At 54.1% G+C, this 20,423-nt stretch overlaps 1 protein-coding gene across 1 annotated transcript in view; it reads left to right on the top strand.

The window, feature by feature from the left end:
- Tnfrsf8 (TNF receptor superfamily member 8) overlaps positions 1-20,423 on the top strand; it is a 46,069-nt gene that overhangs the window by 13,208 nt on the left and 12,438 nt on the right. The window contains exons 4-10 of the mRNA XM_076862661.2: positions 4,252-4,401; positions 7,592-7,682; positions 8,059-8,222; positions 10,861-10,977; positions 13,447-13,599; positions 19,254-19,344; positions 19,634-19,737. Of these exons, the coding sequence (XP_076718776.2) occupies positions 4,252-4,401; positions 7,592-7,682; positions 8,059-8,222; positions 10,861-10,977; positions 13,447-13,599; positions 19,254-19,344; positions 19,634-19,737 (870 nt within the window). The remainder of the gene's footprint in view (positions 1-4,251; positions 4,402-7,591; positions 7,683-8,058; positions 8,223-10,860; positions 10,978-13,446; positions 13,600-19,253; positions 19,345-19,633; positions 19,738-20,423) is intronic.

The raw sequence follows: 20,423 nt of genomic DNA, 5'->3' as shown, positions 1-20,423 counted from the left end.
AGTGGCTGCGGGGTCCTAGCTGCTAAGGTGTCACAGCCTTGCAGCAAGAGTTTCCAGTGAGTCGCACAGAGTGACAAGCAGGAGTTCAGGACAGACTGAGCGGGTCACCCCAGAGCGGTGGCTCGGGGACCTACAGAGTCCTGATGTTTCCCAGGAGGCTTTGCTCCCTTTGACCTGATAAGGTGGCCCTGGGCCTAGGAAGGGGTTGAAATGTCATCTTTTGTCGTAATGCACCCCTTTGCCCTTTCTGCTCTTTTCTAGAGCTTTGGGGATGGAACTTCTGAAACAGTGATTTTCCCTATCTTCCCCCAAGCTGCTCCCTGCCCACCTGATGGTGGGTGGAGCTGGGGCCTGGTGGCTGAGCTTCCTTCCTCCGGCACAGCAGGGATTAGGGCTGCCAGGGGCTCACTGGCTTCTTTTGTTTTGAAGTTCCCTATTATCTCCAGCCCCGTGACCTGTGGACTCTGATTCATCCCGATTGCCCTGTCCTGCCCACCTGGTCATGGCTGGCCAACCTACCTAAAGATGGACTCCGCTGGGGACTGAGCAGTGCTTTGGAAACTGGGAGCCGGGGGCCCAGGATGGGAAGCGCGGTCCAGCCAGAGATGGGTCTCTCCCTTGCTGGGGGACAGGGATCTGCTTGGCCTCTGTCAGTGTCCCGGTCAGAGCTCCTGCTGCCTAGACAGCGGCACACCCCACTTCTGTGGCATCTGCCACTCCCAGAGCTTGGGCTGCTTCCGGAAGTTGGAGAATCCAGTGGTTTTTCCTGCCTCTGGCCGGGCTTGTGCTGCCTCCCCGCTGCTTCTTGGGGTCTTTCCTGGGAGACCGCTGCCCTCAGTCTGGTTTCTGAGAATTCTCCGGGTTTTCTCCCTCCCCATCACGGCTTCCAGGGCGGAGGGAACCTGGGCAGTGGTGCAGCGTCCCCTGAGTTGGTTTCGTGGACCTGTTCCCGAGGGGCCTTCTCATTCCTGCCCATGTCCTGTGGTCAGAATGTAGTCCCATGAGCCCTGACCCCAGACCAGCGACCAGGAAGGCTGGGAAGGGCGGTCTTCTCGGGCCCGTGTGAGGGGAGCCGGTGCACCCCAGCATCGTGTTCTTAGGCTGAAGTTCCTTTTTTGTCTCGGGATATCCATCCTGCTGCATCCAGAAGCTCGTTCCGTTTCCCCTTTTCTGCTTCCTGGGGTCTCAGCTCTCTGAGTTTAGGGCTCCTCTTCCTGGTGCTGGTTTCTCCTGATGTTTGGTGACCTCTCGTCCCTGTGCACATGCCATCGGATGATGCTGGGGTCGGAATGGGGCTTCTGAGGCCCTCCACTGGGGGCTGGGAGTGACCAGTGGGCTCCCAGAGACTCTTCCAGGGGAGACGCTTGGCCTGCAGCTCTGCGGAGCTTGAGGTTGAGCAGGGTGGGGAGCCTGGTGACGGGTGCTGCTTTTGCTCTCCCTGTCGATTCCCTGTTCCTGGGGACCCTGGGGACTGGAGCCCCAGAACCTCTCCCCCCTCCCCGGTGCCACCCTCCTGGGTATATTTAGCTGTGAGCTCCTTCTACCTAATCCCATCTACATATTTCAGGGTGGCCTTGTCCCTTCTGGTCTACCAAGGCCACCCCTTGTGTTCCAGACACGGTAAACATTAATTAATGAATCTGACCAGTGACGTATTTTATATTTATATATATTTGAGTTGTAGTTGGACACAGTACTTTAATTTTTTAAGTTATTTTTTTTATGTGTGCTGAGGATCGAACCCAGCGCCTTGCATGTGCTAGGTGAGTGCTCTACTGCTGAGCCACCACCCCAGCCCCAGTGACACGTTTTTATTGAGGTAAAATTCACATAACATGAAAAGGATCTCACCATTTTATAGTACACAGTTTGGTGGTTTCTAGAATATTCACAATGTGCAACTTACCACCATTGTCTAATCCCAGAACATTTTCATCTCCTCCAAAAGACACCCTCACCTCCCATTTCTCCTCTCCTCTCAGCCCCCTGGAGACCCCTAGTCTACTTTCCATCTCTATGGATTTTCCCCACTTTGGACATTTCATATCAGTGGAGTCAGGCCGTACGTGGGTTTAGCGGCTGCTCTCTTTCACGTAGCAGTGATCTCAACGTTTATCCACACTGGTGCCGGGGTCAGTACTTCATTTCTTTTTATGGCTGAATATAGCACTATGTCTGGAGGGATTCAGCTTGACCTGACCTCGGTCATCTTGAACCATAAGACCACAGGGCCCCCGAGTGACCCTGGCCAGAGTCTCCCAGCATGCTGTGGGTGAACAAAGCCGTTGGAGCAGTAGATGGAGCTTGACAACAGGACCCACTGTCAGCTCCAGGAATGTGCTGATGGCCTTGATGTTACCTTGAGATAAACCAGAACATTCCGGCATGGATTAAAGTCCCTTTGGTCCTGACCACCAACTGCAAGAACCCCTCCCTCTGACCCAAGTCTTGGGGATTCACCAGTCTTGCCGCCGCCCTTGACCACGCTTCTCAGGGCCTCTGTAGGTGCGCTCTGCAGCCCTGGGGCTGTCTTCAGCCTGACAGCAACTTGCAGTTGGTTCTTTTGCACGGGTTTTCCGAGCACAGAGTGGTCACTGCATTGTCTTTATCCTTCATCAGTCAGTGAACACTTGGGTCTATACTTTCCAGCCGTTGCCAGTAATGCTCCTGTGAACCCTTGTGCCCACGCCTTTCTGTGGACACAGCTTCTCAGTTCTCTTGGGCATCCACCTAGGTGTGGCACAGACACCACTTGGTGACCGTGGGTGTACCTTTCTCAGGAAGGGCCAGTGGACTTGCCTTCCTTCCAGCAGGGTCTGAGGATGGCAGCCTCCCTACCTTCCTGTCAGTCTTCTTTCCAGCACGTGACAGAATACCGGGGACTCTCAACTTGACAGAAGGCTTACCTTGGCCAGGGTTTCAGTCCATGGTCACTAGGCCTGTTTGGTGAGCCTTTGGTGGCCCAGTACATGATAGTGGCAGAGCCTGGCAGAGGCCTGTTCACCTCTTGGTGGCCTGGGAAGCAAAGAGGGTGAGACAGAAAGGGGTGGGAGGTCCCAGTATCCCCTTCAAGGGTGCACCCCCACCAGCCTTACTTCCTTTACCAGGCCCCACCTCCTGAGGATTCTGCCACCTCTCAGTAGTGTCACTGGCTGGGATGCAAGCCTTCAACACATGCACCTTTGAGGGCATGGTGGCACACGCCTGTAATCCCAGCAACTTGAGGTTGAGGCAGGAGGATTGCAAGTTCAAGGCCAGCCTCAGCAACTTAGCAAGACCCTGTCTCAATAAAAAATAAAAGGGCTGGGGATGCAGCTCAGTGGTTAATGCCCCAGGGTGCGACCCCCCCACACACACAAAGCCAAACTGCAGCTCCTGGGAACACTTGACCTTGTCTTTTTTCTTTAGCCAGCCCAGCGGGGCGAGGTGGGGTCTCGCTGTGACTTTGACTTGCATTTCCCTTAGGGCTCGTGATGGGGAGCATTTTCTTCATGCACTCATTGGTCATCAATATGCCTTTGCAGAAATGTTGACTCAAATCCTTTGTCCGCTAAAAAAAATTGGCAGACGTTATTTTAGAGCAGTTGGAAAGGATAGAAAAATTGAACAGGAAAAACAGAGTTCCCAGGTGCCCTCCCTCCACCCGCCACCAATTCCCCCTGCCATTGACATTTTGCATCAGCGTGGTATGTCCGCTGCCACTGAGGAGCCACTGTTGATACATTACTATTAACAACAGGCCACACTTCACGTTAGGACTCACTCACGGGGTTGTACAGTCTGTGGCTTTTGACAAATGGATAATGACGTGTGTCCACCGTCACAGCGTCCTACGGACTAGCCTCGCACCATCCTCCCTCCATCCTCCCTACCCCTGGCAACCACAGATTGCTCTCCTGTCTCTGTAATTGAGTCTCCTCTTTTCTGGAGCGTGCCCTGGGTCGGGCGTTTTCTGCCTGGGTCTTGCACCTCTTTCACCCAGCAATACTGTCCAAGGCCCCCCATGTCTTCTTTGCTTGTTTCTAAATTGGGGCTTTGACTAATTGATTTCTCTGACCCACCTTGGTGGTGGCTGGGGACTGGGCCCGGAGGCGGAGGCTGCGGGTGCCCCTGCCTGCCCTTTGTCCTCATGTCAGGAATTCTCTGGAAAGAAGGGAGGCCGTGCCCTGCGTGCTGAGCTGTCCCTGGAAATCCCCCTGACCCCTGCCCCTCCCCCTGCGTGACCCCGCCTGTCCGTCTGTCCGCCCGCAGACCTCGTGGAGAAGGTGCCTTGCTCCGGGAACTCCCCCCGCGTCTGCCAGTGCCGGCCGGGCACATTCTGCTCCACGTCAGCCACCAACTCCTGTGCCCGCTGCTCACTGCACACCGTCTGCCCAGCGGGGCAGGTCGTCCAGTCTCCAGGTGAGTGTCCCCACTGCTTCCACCACTGCACCCCTCCTGCCACCTGACCCCCAAGTGACTTCTGACACCCCACTTCCTCAAGCCCCGGGCCAGGTCACTCTCCTTTCACAATGTCATGAGGTCCTTGGCACTCAGGGCCTTCTGCTGCCCTGGGCTTATGTCCCAGGCTCCAGAGGGACCCTGGTGGCCAAGGCACAGGCCGGTTTGGAGGAGGGAGCTCTCTAACCACCGCCCCCCCCAACACCCAAGAGGGAAACCTCAATCTCTGTCCTGGGAGTTTTGTAAAAGATCCAGTTGGTTTTCTTGTTTCAGAATCGGGGCGTTGGAGTTAGAGGTGCCAGGAGAGGTGCCAGGCTCAAGGCTGAGAAACTTGGCTGTTTGAACTTGCTGTGTGACCTCCGGCAAGGTCCTTATCCTCTCTGTGCTTTTCTGACACTACAAAGGTGTGTCATAGCCAGAGAAGGGACGAGAGCCGCAGATCCTGTCTGGATGGCAGGAAGAATGCCCTTGAGAAGGGAGGCGTGGGGAGTGGGTGGCTTTGGACACACCTCATGGTCTTCCACCATGCCGTGGCAAGGACACCGTCCTTGGTAGGAGGCTGCTTGACGTTTTCTGCGCCTGCTGGTGTTTCCGGGTTGCCAGCTCCACCAGCTGCGTCTTGGATTTCTGAGGCATCGACCAGACTCCAGGGCTGACCCGGCATCGCTCCTCGGGTCCTCGTCTGAGCCCATCCGCCTTCTCTCCCCACCTGTCGGTCCCCTGGTGTCCGTGTTGTACGCGGCACCCGAGCTTTTAGCTGTTCCTGGTGGACAAGGTGGGAAGCACGTCCACCCATCTTCCCAGCCTCAGGACGGGACCCTCAAGCAGCCTGGGGAGCTGCCTCGCTCTTGGGCTCCTCTTGGGCCCCTCCTGGCTGCGCCCTCTGTCAGGGACCTTCCCTGTCCCTTAGCTACCTCCACCTGGAGCTTTCCAAACACCTCGTCCTCCAGGGCCCGTCCTTGACCTCTCCCCAGGCCATGCCTCTGTGTGATTGCTTAGAGCGCTGTGTCTACTTTCAAGGGATGTCCATTTGTCCCCGTCTGGGTGCCTGTCTTGCTCCCTGGGCCGGACCTGGACCAAACACCAGGATGATCCAGGGGTGGGGAGGTCAGACGGGTGATGGGTGGGTTCACATGTGACCAGATTCCCCTGGGCCACAGGAGAGTCTCAGAAAGGGAAAGTGCAAAACTCTCCTCTGCAAGCTGGGCAGGGTGGCTCAGTGGGAAGTGCTGTGCTCTGGGCCACGGCTACCTGCAAAGCTTTGCTTGTGAGGCAGGTTCCCACCCCTCTCTGTGCCTCAGTCTCTTCATCTGCAAAATGAGGTGTAATTTGAAGTCCGTGGGGGCCTTAGAAACTCTTGTCTGAAAAATAGCCTGCAGTTCTTCTGAACTCTGATCAGGCGTGGGACAGCCTGAGGGCTGTCTGCGTGGGTTCCAGCAACTGCCACACAGTGGCGCCAGAGACTGCTCTTAAAGGCCCTGGACCTCTGCTGCCCAATGTGGTACCACTGGCCCTGGGTGGCCCCTGAGCCCTTAAAGTGTGGCTGGTCTGCACTGAGAGGTACTGGGAGTATAGAATGTATAATACGCACTGGATTTTAAATACTTAGTATGAAAAACAGAATATAAAACGTCTCAATTATTTTTACATTGATTGCCTGCTGACAGTATTTTAGATATATTGCTTTAAATAAATCATATTATTAAAATTAATTTCATTTTACCTTTTAAAATATTCTCCCAGGAGTCAGGCACAGTGGCACACACCTGTAATCCCAGCGGCTCTGGAGGCTGAGACAGGAGAATATCGAGTTCAAAGCCAGCCTCAGCAATGGCAAGGCGCTCAGCCACTCAGTGAGATCCTGTCTCTAAATACAAATTAGGGCTGGGGTGTGGCTCAGTGGTCAGGTGCCCCTGAATTCTATCCCTGGTACCAAAAACAAGAAGCAAAAAAAGAAAGAAAAGAAAAGAAAATATTTCTCCTGGAAATTGGCACATGGGATTCACGTCCTATTTCTGTCGGAGTCTTACTTCACAGGTGCCTGACCCTGATTGACGTCTGGAGTCCCCTGTGGAACTCTCCTAGTGGGCAGCTCTCGGGACCACTAGGAGAGTAAAATGGAAAGGAAGTTCTCTTTCCAGTTCTGCTCGTCGCTAAACCACCTGCTAAGAGCTTCCATGGATTGTCTCTCCTGAAATGTGCCTGAAATGTCCGATTTCTGTTAGGGTGGCCGTGACAGCCCCATTCTACAGATGGAGGAGTCAGGCCCAGAGGTGGTGGGGAAGTGGCCCAAGAACACAGAGCAGGGAAGAGCCAAACCAGAAGTCAGCATTGCCCGCCCCCCCCAGCCTCCAGAGCCACAGATGGAGGTCACCTTCTCAGTGAGGGGGGCAGGAGTCCAGATGGGGAGAAGCACATGCCATTGGTTGAGAATTTACAGTCTGTCACGCCCAGTGACCGGCCCATTATTTATACTCTGTTTATCCAGACACCTGTGGGGTGAAGAGTATGTCGTTATGATCAGTCGAAAGCCTGGCACAGCTTGGCAGAGGGCAAATTTGGGGCACTTGATGGGTTGTTTCCTCCAGGACTCTTTGGGTTGCAAGTAACAACATCTCCAGGTTTGGGGCAGGTGTCACTGAAAGTTCTGGGGATAGCTCTGGGGAGCTTCAGGTCTAGCTGGGTCCAAGTGCCCCGTCTTCCCGTCTCTCATTTCTGTCCCTTTCTGGGCTGGTCTGTCTGGGGACGCTCACCAGCAGCTCTACGCTCGCTTCCTGTCCAGCCGCGTCAGGGACATAGCTGCTGCTTTCTGCCTTTTCAATGACCAGAAATAAAACCTTGAACCTGTCTGAGGGGCGTGGCCTGGGTCTGACCTCAGCAGGCCCACCGAGGAGTGCCAGGGAGGGCTGGTCCAGCCTCGTCCTGCGGATCCTCTTGGAGGACTGTTCTCTCAGCCCAGTGCTGCCCACGAAGGCTGGCACTGGGCGATGCGATCCCGGGAGACCCTGGCTGCCTACTCCAGGGGCAGTGGACGCAGGAAGGTGTCCTCCAAGGCCATCTGTGCCTTGGGCTTGGCGAGGTGAGATCTCTATTCCTAGACACTTTGGGCTCCTCGGTGCCTGTTCTGAAGCCCTTGCTGTCCCCTCCTCAGGCACAGCAGAGAAGAACACTGAGTGTGGGCCACCTTCCCCAGGGACCAGCCCTGACTGCGCCAGCCCAGAGGACTGCGAGACCCCTGCCAGGTGACTACTGGCCTTCTCCCCTCCAGTTCCCCTCCATGTGACCTTTAGGTGGGGCTGAACCCACCCCGAGGGGTGCCTGGGGGGAGCCGGGCTGGGGCACCGGGGGTTCAGCCCAGGGGCTCAGGACTCTGGGTGCCTCTGCCAAGTGCATGGGTCAAGTCACGTGAGGCCCCACAGCGTGTCCAGCCCGGCCCCGCCCCCCATAGGGGACCCAGAAAGCCGAGGTGGCACAGCTCTTGCCCCGGGAGCTCTGGCAGGCCTGCTGGGACTGAGCCAGCAGCTGGGGACCCCTTCTCTATGGGCGCGGTTACCCCCAGCACAGACCTCCCCTGCCCCACGGGCGAGTCGTCTGACCCACCTTGGGCTTCTTCCCCAGGGACGCCACTCCCCAGGCTGAGCCCATCCTGATGTCCCCAGCCACCACCGATGCCAGGACCACGCTTCAAAGAGGGCTCACCCCCCACACCCTGGAAGATGCTTCTCCACTGACCGGGGCTTCCAGACCTCCCTCCTCTGCGGGCAAGCCCAGTCCAGACCCAGGTCCAGGTAATTTCTCCAGGAAACCAGGGCTGTCCCCAGGGCCATGCCTGGACCACCTGTGTGTGGCGGTCAGGGCCGGTGGGCACTGAGCTGCGGCCTTTCTCAGTGGGGACAACAAGGATGTCAGGGCAGAGGCCCTGGAAGGGCTCACGCACCTGCAGCATTTCTAAGGCCCTCGTGGGCTGGGCCTGGGGCGGGTACAGGGGACACTGGCCCGTCCTCCTGCCAGGGTGCCGAGGATGGAGTAGGCAGCCCCTGCTGCGTCCGCTCGATGGCCCCCTGGCTCCTGGCACGAAGGGTCCAGTCCACACCTCTTTATTACTGAGCAGCCTCTCTACCCGGTGGGGCCTGCGGGGAGTCGAGCCCCGGGGCCCGGATGCAAGACGACCCAGCGAACCTCTGTGTGAATGGAGTGTTTTTATTTCTCTTGGATTTTTAAAATAACTATTTGATTTCATTTATTTATTTGATGTGGTGCTCAGGTGGAACCCAGCGCCTCACACATGCCAGGCAGGCGCTCTGCCCCTGAGCTACGGCCCCAGGCCCCGGATTTTTTTTTTTAATTGGTTATAGGGTTTCTCCTAACTCTGGACCTGAGCCCTGTGTCTCTGCTTGTGTGCAGAACGCCCTCTCCCCCGCCCCCTGGCCACCTGCCGCCTGGGCACAGATGCTCTATTTGTTTATTTAGCTACTGAGGGTTGAACCCAGAGGCACTTTACCTCTGGCTACATCTCCAGTCCTTTTTAGTTTTTCTTTAGATACAGGGTCTCACTAAGTTGCTTAGGACTCTGCTAAGTTGCCAAGGCTGGCCTCGAACTTGCAACCCTCCTGCCTCTGCCTCCCGAGTCTCGGGGATCACAGGCGGACCCACCGGGCCTGGAACATGTTCTCATTTTCACTTCCAGATTGACCCGTCTTCCTTTGTGATTGGGGCTTTCTGTGTTCTGTTTGGAAGTCTTTTTCTCCACCAGAGCCTCAAAACTAGCCTTCGTTTATTTTCTAGGATCGCGATTGCTTCTCTGTTCACATTTAGATCTGCTGTCGACCTTGGAGTCTAAGCAGAGGTCATTGAACACCACAATGTGTTCCTCTCCCCAGTTTTTTTGTACCTTCTTTGCTGTAAATCAAGGACCCCCATATTGATGGAATGGATTCTGGATTCTGTTCTGTGTGAATGCCATTCTGTCTTTTGGGGGTGTGCTGGGGTTGAACCCAGGGCCTCGTGTAAGCTAGGCGAGTGTCCCTGAGCCCCAGCCCTGCCCACCTACTGTCCGGATTATTATAATGGGTGGTCAAGCAGCACCTCCAACTCTGTCCTTCACAGTATATTGGATACTCTTAGTAACTTGTGTTTTTAAAATAAATCTTAGAATCAGCTTTCAAACCCTGCAGGTATCCTTTGGGGATCCTAACTGGGGTTGCACCGAGCCTGTAGCTCATTTTGAAGGAAACCCAGTCCTGACCACGTGGAGCCTTCCAGGCACGTGCTGAGCGCAGACCTGCATTGCTTTAGGCCTACTTTAAACACTCTGCCCGCAGCCACAGGACTCCCTCCGAGAGGTGGGACTGGCTCACGGGGACTTTTGTGGTTTTCTGGGTAGCGAGGCTTACATCTTTTTGTCAGATTTCTAGGTATTTAATCTTTCTGACGATGACATGCATGATATCTTTGTCAGTACTTCTGTTTCTGATTCTTTGTTGTCAGTATTATTTTGAGTCATGTGAAATTGCCCATATCCTGACCATCTTTAACCTGCAAAACCATTAATTTCATATGGTCCGAACTCTTATGTGGGAAACTCAACTGATTCTTGATATCGTGACCCTTAGCTTTCAGTCACTGTGACAAAACACCTGAGATAACCAGCTTAATAAGGGAGAGGGTTTACTTGGCCCTTGGCCTTCGGGTCTGTGGCGAGGCAGCCCATCAAGGCCGGAGCTCGTGGTGGAGGAAGCTGCCCCCCTCGAGGCAGTGAGAACAGGAAGGGGAGGGCCAGGCCCCAGGGTCCCCATCAAGGGCACACGTACAGTGACCTCATTTCCTTCTACTAACCCTCCTAAAAGTTCTAACGTCTCCCAATAATGCCAGGCCTGGGGACCAAGCCTTCAGTGCAGGAGCCTTTGGGGACTTTGAAGGCTTGAAGTATAGCAGAGGTCACCAGCACCTGGTGAGCCTCACTGGTTGCTGTCACCAGCGCACCTGCAGGGTGTCCCGGCTGTGGGCCTGTCCGCACCCGTCTAGGAAGAGCAGCTCCTTTGTCTCTTCCTTGCCTCAGGCTTCCCCCACTGCCATCGACTGAAGTCTGACAGCGGGAACCTTCCTTCTCACCTGGCTTCTCACAGGAAAAGCTGCTCCCAACGCCCAGGGCAGGGAGTGACCTGGCTGTGGTCCTGGGGAGGGGCTGCCCGAGTGGCCACAGTGGATCCGAGAAGGAGGCAGGGGCCAGTGGATGCTCTTCTCCTGTGTGTCCTCAGGCTCATTCCCTCCCTCTCTGGGCCTCAGGGCTCCCTCGGAGAAGTGGGACCGCCACACTCCTGGGCTGTGGGAGCTGGCCATGGCGGTGGGAGGTTCCAAGGATGGGGAGGTGCGTCTTGGCCAAGGCAGCCTGGCCCCAAGCTTCTCTGCCTCCTTCCCCAGGACCGTCGCCATGGCAGCCGTGTCCCCAGGGGTCTGCCAACTGCAGGAAGCAGTGTGAGCCCGACTACTACCTGGACAGGACTGGCCGCTGCACGGCCTGTGTGAGCTGTTTGCGAGGTGAGGGTGCGGTCTTCCCTCGGGGCTCCTTCCAGGGAGCGCGGGGGCTGGAGGGTGCGAATGATGTGGGTGGTCTTTGGTTTGGGCCGCTCAGCCCACGGGAGCCTCCGTTTCCCTGTCTGGTGTTCTGAACCCTCAGCTTCCGGTGACCCCCACTCCCACCTGTGGTTTGTGATGGTTGAGTTCCAAGGACTCCACCCACCCCGTCCCTCCTTCCAGGAAGCATTTACAGGTGCCCTGCCTGTTCCAAATCTGCTCCAAACCTGTTCCAAACTTGTCTCATCAATTTTTTTTTTTTTTTTTTTTTGGTACCAGGGGTTGAACCCAGGGGCGCTTAACCACTGAGCCCCAGCCCTAGCTCTTTTTGTATTTTATTTAGAGACAGGGTCTCACTGAGTTGCTTAGGGCCTTGCTAAGTTGCTGAGGCTGCCTTTGAACTAGCGATCCTCTTGCTTCAGCCTCCTCCCAAGCCGCTGGGATTGCAGGCAAATGCCTCTGTGCCCGGCTGTCTCATCAAGTCTTGTGACTACCCTACAGTGCAGAGACTGTGATTGTCCTCATTTTACACAAGAGGAAATAGGGGCTTCCAGAGGTCCGGGGACTTCCAAAAGGCACAGGCCAGGGTTTGAGCCTAGGGGAGCGTGCCCCAGGTCCTGGGCTCTTGTCACTCTGTTCACAGCCCTGGGAGCAGCTTCCAGCAGGCGCTGCCACTGCTGATGAGATGTGTCCCTTCCCATGACCGCTCACAGCAGGTGCCCTGCATTGTCCACAAGAGCCACACAGGGCAGCCGAGGCTGCCCAGCTGCAGACTGCAGTGTTGTTAGTGGCCCTCACACACGGAGGCCACCAGGACTGTGTGATTGCATCTTTTTGTGGCCTCCTTCCTGCAGCAAGGAGGACCAGAGAGTTAGACATTTGTTGTCATTGGGCATCTCTGCCCCCGTTGCTAAGACTGCAGAGCAAAACAAAGCATTCACTGAACTTGGGCATCTGTGGGTCGGAGTTCAGGCAGGGCACTGAAGGGACTGCTGGTCTCTCTGCTCCAGTGTCTGGGGTCTCAGATGGAAACCCTGGAGGCTAGACTCTTCTGGAGGCTGTGGGTCCTTGTCACTGTGGGATGGGGCCTCGGCCCTCTCCCTCAGCCTCGTATGACTTGCTCTGAGCTTCCTCACCACCTGGTGGCTGGGTCCTGAAGGTGGACATCCCAAGAGAGACAAGTGAGAGCCACATCCCCTTTTATGACCTTGCCTAAGAAGTCACCTGGTGCTATTTGTGCCATTTCTATCTGCTGAGCCAGTCCCAGGTCTCGGGGGCAATGAAGGAAGGAAAGCAGTTCCACTTCTTGGTGGGGAAGCGGCAAGGCCCTGGGAGAGCAGATGGGCCCATTTTTGTAAAAACAAAGTCTGCTGCAGTCACCTGTTAGACGGGGAGCAGAGACGGCTCTGCCGAGAATTCCTTCCACCCTCTAAAGTGTGAGCTATTCCATGGAACCTAAAAAACCACCAGAGTGCCTTGGCGGCCTCAGGCTGGTGACCGTGTCCATGTGGCCCTCCCAGTACAGCTTAGGAGCCAGGAAGTTTTCTTTCTCCTTTTCTCTCCCCTTTTTTTCTCAGTGACGGTGGGTGAGCACCGTACCACTGAGTTACACCCCGGTGCTTAAGCAAGTTTCTTTTCCTTAGAGAGGCCCTAAGCAACTTAGAGACCCGTCTGCAAACAAAATATTAAAAAAGGGCTGAGAATGTTGCTCAGTGGTTAAGTGTCCCTGGGTTTAATCCCTGGTTAAAAAGAAAGAGAGAGAGAGAGAGAGAAGAAAGAAAGAAAGAGTCCCAAGCATAAATAAAAGCTGTATTTTACTTTTTCTTTTACAAAACCTCTAGTGTTTTATTTTTATTTTTTCATTGTTTTCTTTTGGGGTAAAAAACCCTTTTTATCATTAAAAACATTAAACATATTCAGCAGTAGTAAGACTCGGGAACCGCTCCGTCCTGTGACCCGGTCTGGGCCAAGCGCAGTTCGTCCATTCCCTAAGCCCACTCACCTGTCCCCAGATACTTTTAAAAAACAGTTCTTTGGAGGCACAGTTCACTGCAGAGAGGTGCACACGTGTAAAGTCTGGCTTGATCGTCGACCCGGGCGTGCAGGGGTACCTGCAGCCCTCACCCCCAAAGCCCCCGCCAGCGCCCGTCGCCCCTCCACCCTGCAATCCCAGGCTGTCCCTCGCTTACCATCGCCTGGAATGGTCTGCACCCGGGAGGTTCACGGGGACAGACCTGCAGCGTGCTCCTCTGTCCTCTACCTTCCCTGACCTGGAGGCTCGTTTGGAGCAGGCTGGGGTCCTCCCAACACAATAGCCAGGGACTCCTTATTCCCTTGTTGGATAAACTCTCCTTTCTCTGTCCTCTGGGGGCCTCCCTGCACCTCCTGCTCTCCATCCTGTCCGTCCCCATGAGCCCTCTCTGTGTCCCTCAGATGACCTCGTGGAGAAGGCGCCTTGCTCCTGGAACTCCTCCCGTGTCTGCGAGTGCCGGCCAGGCCTGTTCTGCGCCGTGTCAGTCGCCAACTCCTGCGCCCGCTGCATTGCCCGCCCTGTCTGCCCACCAGGGATGGTCGTCAAGCCCCAGGGTGAGCATCCCCACTCCAGCTAAGGGGTGGAGCTCCTGCCCCTGAGCCTCTCCCCACCTCCAGTGGGACGCCTGACCTTCAACCCCAGCTGTCCCTAGGTCAGGCTTGGGCTTTGCTTCATCGTAGAGTATTTGCATCCAGTGAACAGGATAAAATCCAGCATTTTGGTAGGAGGTTCTGATAATTCTTTTGTTGAGGTAGTGGGGATTGAACTCAGGGGCACTTGGCCCCTGAGCCCCATCCCGAGTCCTATTTTGTGTTTTATTTAGAGACAGCATCTCACTGAGTTGCTTAGACACCTCACCATTGCTGAGGATGGCTTTGAATTTGCGATCCCCCTGCCTCAGCCTCCTGAGTCGCTGGGTTTACAGCCACAGCGCCCAACTTGAGAGATATACATATATTTTAAATTCTTTTTCCTGGAAGGACGGGGCTGGTCCTTTCTTGACTCATCTGCAAGGCTGTGTTAGGAGTTCAGGTGGAAGAACATAAAGTTTCGGAAGTTTCCCATCTCAAGATGGTGAGCTTTGCAGGCTGCAGGAAAGTAGAAACCCTTAATGGTCGTGGCAAAAAAATGGGCTCGTTGGCAGCTGAGAAATGTCAACAAGTTTCTAGAAAGTTGGAACCAGATGAAAGGTGGTGACAAATGGCACCAGGTGGAGGATAGCTCACCCGATCGCTCAGTGAGGGGTGCAGAAGTGAGGGCCTCCCTGCATGTCGAGCTGTTTCACCTCCAGAGAGGCTCTGGGCTCGGGGAAGGCCGTGAAGTGGAAGGGCGGGAGGCGGGGGCTGGGGCCGGGGGAGCGCAGTGTGCTGTCAGCTCATCCTGAAAGGAAAACGTGGAATTTGTCACAGCACGGCTGTCAGGCTTCGGCCAGGCTGTGGGACGAGTCTGAGTATTTGTCTCCTTGCAAGACAATCAGATCTTTGATAAGGACACTGAGGGGAAGCTACGGTACCAGCATGAGCCGGTACCAGCATGAGCCACCACTCTGCTTGCGAAGCCCTCTTCATTTTGTGTTTGGGGGTGCACCCGTCCATAGGCCAGTCCAAAAGCAGAGCCCGCCGGCCCACACTTCCCGCCCAAGGTCCAGGCAGTCTTCCTCCCCACTCAGGGAAGAGACCCTGTGAAGATGACATACTGACACCTCAGCAGAAGAAAATCCCCCACAGCTGGATATTCAGCAGAGTCTTTGTTGATAAATATGAAAGAGCAGCAGAGATCCTCAGACTTAGAAGGGAACCCGCCCGGTGGAGGAGAATGCCAGGGTGAGCAAGCAGAGACACCGCTGCAGGTGGAGCAGCGGAAATCCAGGCAGGAATAGAAGAGAAATCAACACTAAAAACATTTACGGGAGGGGCTGGGGTTGTGGCTCCGAGGTAGAGCTCACCTAGCACACGTGAGGCACTGGGTTCCATCCTCAGCATCACATGAAAATAAAAAAAAAAAATACATGGTTTGTGTCCACCTACAAGGAAAAAATAAAGTTCAAAAAAAAAATTTATGGGAAAACTCAAGATCTTGTCATATCTGTAAAGTGAACATAGATACTATGAAAAAGGAACAGCGAGGCTTCAGAGGACACCAAATGGCCTTTAGAAAGTGTGGTTACTGGGGATCCCTTTGCCATTCTGGACAGAACTGGAAGCACTTCTGTGGGAGCAGTGTGCAGCATGGCCAGTAGAGGGGGCTGGAGGGCCGCTGTGGCAGGGAGGTGCTGGCTTCTGCTGAGGCCTGTCCTCTGAGCCTGTGAGTGGGGACATCTGGTGGCACTCTGCCTTGTGATTTTCCCAGAGTGCCTTGGTGGCCTCAGGCTGGTGACCGTGTCGATGTGGCCCTCCCAGTACAAATAGCGGCTGGCTCTAGGTCTCCTGCCAGCCGAAGCATCCTGGTTCCCTCCACGCACACCCTACCACCTTGGTCTTATGCCCGTTTTCCAAGGCCCTCCTGACCTGGTCACTGCCGCAGGCTTCACCCACAGTGCCACCCCAACATTCTCTGTGCACTTGACTTGAATAATATGAGATTTCAGATCAAAGGACCAACCAAGAGCAAGCAGGAGGAATGAATCACCCACACCCAGGCGTGAAGGTGAACGCCTGCTCACCACACTGTTACGATGCAAATGCAGCTGTGAATTCTCTTGGATAAGTCTTGGGTGAACCGATGTTTTTATTTCTCATGAGTAAATACCTGGGGTAGGAGGGTCACTGTGCTGGGCACACAGAATGTCTGAGGGGCAGTCCAAAGCTGGGCACCTCTGATCCCACCCAGCCACCTTGTTTTATGGCGGGAGCAAACCACAGAACTGAGGCTACAGCTGGAGTGCAGGGAGCCCCAGGATCAGCTCTTAGCACTCTCCACTGGACCATACCACCTTCGTCTTAGTTCAGAACCTATGTGTATGCAGCTAAATTGCAATTGAATTTCAAGGCAAAATAAAAACATTTTCTGGTGTAAAATGTCCAGAACTTTTCTTCGTGTATCATCTCTTAGAGAGCTGTTTGAAGATCTGATGCAGCTAAATGAGGTGGCAAAAAGCAAAGAGGAATCCATGGAACCTAAAAAGCAGTGACTGTACCACAGGAGAACAGGAAGGAAAAGTCCGGGAATGATACCTTGCTGCAGGACAGATGAGCCAGATCAAAGCAGGGACAGGGAAGGCTCCAGGGAAGTGTCTCCAGGACTAAAAGGGACATTTGCTATGCTAATCATGGTTAGTAGAGTGGAAGGTCTGAGGATGTGGGGGAGGCACACTATTCTTTTCTCAACAACAACCACCTAAAAAGAAAAAAGAAAAAAAAAAAAAGGCAGTTGAAAACTCCAGGAAAAACAAAAAGCTGACAAGGAATTTATAGTCCAAATGTGAACATGAAGATTTTACCTGATTTTGAGCAATTGCTGAGTATACAAAAAGAGAATCCATTTCACCTTGAAGGTAAGACAATTTGACAATTTAAAAATGGCTTAGGAATTGAGTATTTGGATTCAAAGAGAAGTACTTTAGTAAATATTATCCTTTTTGTTTTTTAGTTGGTTGGTTGGCTTTACTTAGAGCTTTATGTTTATACACAGTAGTTGGGTTTATTCCGACAACCTCATGCATGCATGGAAATCAATTTCAGTTCATGATCTTCCCCAATGTCTTTTTTTTTTTTTTTTAAGTTCCTAAATGGAACCTAAAAGTAGGAAGACCCTCCCCCCTCTTCTAGTAGACCCTTACCAGAGAACAAATCAGACTACCTAGGGGGTTAGACAGAGCCTCTTTATCTCCTGATCCCAAGGAGGAGAAAAACAGGGAGGGTCATGACCCAGGGAGGGAGGAGGAAGTTACATTCCCTCTGGAGAGGGAATGAGAGGCACCCAGGGAGTCCTCTGTGCTTAGAGGAGGGACCGCAGGTCTGTTGCTGGATTCCAGCAGGTGTCCCAGCAGCAGCTCAGACCCTGGGCTGTCTGACCACACCAGGCTGCCCTGGGAGAGATGGGGCTCTCTCTGCTCTCCTAGCACTGATTGGGTGTAGACACAGTGCATGTGTTTGGGCCCCAGAACTCCCTGTCCTCTCAAAGTGGATCCCACTGAAGTCCATTGACGTTTCAAATGCTGACTTACTGATATAGAGAGGCTCTCCTAACAAAGGACATCCACTTCCCGTACCCTAAGGCCACCAGACTGCAGCTGATTCAGGTACCAGTAATCCAGGAAATAGGTGGAAAAGATGCAGCATCTGTCTTGGGAGACCTCCCTACAGAGGAGAATTCCTGAGAACCTGAGCAGCCAAAGGAGATTAATCAGGGTCCCACTGTCTCTTCTGGGTGTTTCAGGAAAAATTTGAGATGCACTGTGAGATCTTTCTGGAAAGGAGGAGTGTGTGTTGAGGGGGTTCTTTGTACCACATCAAAGAAGTGCAGCCACCAGGGCTGTGGGTTAGAGAGGTGTCGTAATGAGTCACAGCCTGTTTCAAATGTGGGCCAAATTTTTCTGCTGCAGAAAAGCAGTTAATGGTAAGCTTATAAGAAGGTGCCCAGGCCACAGGCAGGAGGTGGTGTGGTCCAATGGAGAGTGCCCTGGGCTGGCCCTCGCCCCTCCCTGCATTCTGGCTCTGTCTTGAGCTCTGTGGTCCTCTACATCTGTACAACATGGTCACGGGGTCAGATCAGAGGTGACCAGCTCGGAACACTTTGTCCAACAGGACAACCCAGCCACCCCTCCTGGGTAGGAGAGAAAGGAAATGATACGCTGCTTTATCTGTACTAGCTTCAAACTGGCGATAAGCCCAAGGCCAGTCAATTCAGGAGCAGACATATGACAGTGTCCCACCACTATGGCAGCTTGCTACGGGCAATAAAAGGGTCCTGACTCAGGGTGAATCTCGGAAACATTATTCCGTGTGAAAGAAGGCAGGCACCAAAGAGCACACGCTGAATGTGCCTGTCTGTATGAGATTCTAGAACAGGCGACACCCCGCCCCCCCCCATGTAAAGCAGGTCAATGACTGTGCCTAAGGCTGGGGAGCACTGGGGAGGAGGAGAGCTGCCAGGGAACTTTGTGGGGCTGTGGAAGTGGTTTCTGTTTATTTTCTTTTTTTAAATATTTTTTTCGTTGTTAATGGACCTTTATTTTTTCATTTATTTATATTCGGTGCTGAGAATCAAACCCAGTGCCTCACACATGTGGGGCAAGTGTTCTACCACGGAGCCCCAACCCCAGCCCATGGTTTCTGTTCTGATTGGAGTTATAATTACATTCGTCAGAATTCATTAAGCTGTGCACGGAGGGGACTCTTTCATGTACAAGAATTATGCCTGGGAGCTGGGGGTGTAGCTCAGTGGGTGAGCACCGGTTAGCATTTGTCTAGCATGCGCAGGTCCTGGGTTTGATCCCCAGCACTTTAAAAAAAAAAAAATAATGCCACAATGAAGTTGATTCAAAAAGAAAAAAAAAAATCCCTTAAAGAATCAAGACTACATTTAAAAATTAGGGGATTTCAGGTTGTAACTGGAGTCCCTCGGCCACAGTCAGTCCTCCGTTCCATCTGCCCATCCCCAGTGGTGGGGAAGGGAAGGAAAGGGGCTTTAATGGCCACACCAGGAGGACAGATACAGAGGCACAGTGACCAGAGCGGCTGACAGAAACCTGGAGGTCTTATAGCGCAGGGGAATGCTGGCGAAGGAGGCGGCGATCCTGCTTCATCGCTTGAGGGGATGATTCAGTCCCCATCATGCCTACGGGCTGCCTGGGCTCCATCCTGGGACACTGCCCCTGCTTGGGGGGAGCTCATCACGGTGATCTGTGCTGCCAACCTGGCCCTTCTTGCCATCAAGATGCCTGTCAATCAGACCTGTTGTTCCCGGAATCCAGGGTCGCTGCAGAAGAAAGCAGCTCAGGGAAAACAGAGTCAGAGAGGGACAGACAGAATTGGGAAGGTCAGCGACGGGCCCTCCTTCAAGGTTTCTCTGAAGTAAAATCAGGAGGCCCAGCGCCCAGGGCCCCCATCCTGGGTGAACACAGCTTCTCCGTTTTGACCTCTGAAACACAGATCTGCTCATCTCAGAAGTGACTGCCTCCCGGCGGGTCCCCAGGTCCCAGTTAAGTCCTCCCTGGAGACCCGGGTTATTCCTTGGCTCTTACTCCATGTTGCCTCCCACCCCACAGGTGTGGCTGAGAGGGACACCACCTATGAGCCGCGTCCCCCAGGGACCCACCCCGACTGCAGCACCCCAGGAAGCAGTGAGGCTCCTGCCAGGTGATTCTGTCCCCTCTTCTCCCTCTGGCTGCGGCAGAGATGGCACTGCCCCTGCCGTGCCCGGGGGTGCCTGGGACAGCTGGGCTAGGGGCAGAGTGGCCTGGGCTGGGTTCCCGATGTCAAGCCCACAAGCTATTCTGGGCTCTGTGCCGGCATGGTTGAGAGGCCAGAAGGCTGGAAACTTTGTCCCTGTAGTGCCCGGCAGGGACTTTGGGCAGAGGTTCTGGGGTCCCAGACTTTGTCCCCCGTTTCCAACTCTATTGTCACCCTTGTCTGACTCTCCCCGCAGCACGGCCCCCACCCTGAGCCCCCTGGTGGACTCCCACACCAGCAGGATGCTGCCCAGCTCCACTGTCTCCCTCCCCTCCACTGGAAAGCCCATTCTGGACCCAGGTAGGATGGGGAGGGGCTGGGAGGTGTGGCCTGGGGTGGGGGTGGGGAATCAAGGTTGACCCCAGACTCCTGGCTGCCACTCAGCTGCCTGCGTGCTAATTGCTGTTCTTTGTATGCTTCTTTCCTTTCCTTCCTGTCTTCTTCTTCTTTTAAATATTATGCTGACATCTTTTATTTTATTTATTTTTATCTGGTGCCGAGGATCGGACCCAGGGCCTTGCGTGTGCTAGGCGAGTGGTCTACCATGAGCCACAGCCCCAACCTTTTTTTTGTTGTTGTTACTGGGGATGGAGCCCAGGGGTGCTCTTCCACAGAGTGACAGCCCTTTCTAGTTTTAAATTTTGAGACAAGGTCTAGCTAAGTTGTTGAGCTGGCCTTGAACTTACAGTCCTCCTGCCTCAGCCTCCTGAGTCATGGGATTACAGGCCTGTACCACTGCTCCCAGCTCCTATTCTTTGACTATCGCAAATAGGGATTTTTTTTTCCCTCACATCCTATCCATATGGCTGTAATTGCTACTCAGAAAAAATTTGTTGAGCGACTACATGACCCTGACTAGTTGCATAATCCCTTTGAGCCTCGGTTTTCTCAACTGTGAAACGGTAGCAGCATAGGCCTTGCAGGGTTGTAAGCATGTGGCATGTGGTTAGCACCTGTGAGCCACTGTCCCTTAGCTCCTGTGAACT

The sequence above is a fragment of the Callospermophilus lateralis genome, chromosome 7, assembly GCF_048772815.1.
Source record: "Callospermophilus lateralis isolate mCalLat2 chromosome 7, mCalLat2.hap1, whole genome shotgun sequence".
Taxonomy (NCBI): domain Eukaryota; kingdom Metazoa; phylum Chordata; class Mammalia; order Rodentia; family Sciuridae; genus Callospermophilus; species Callospermophilus lateralis.
The sequence above is the reverse complement of the archived record's forward strand: the minus strand, read 5'-3'. Positions and strand labels throughout refer to the sequence as shown.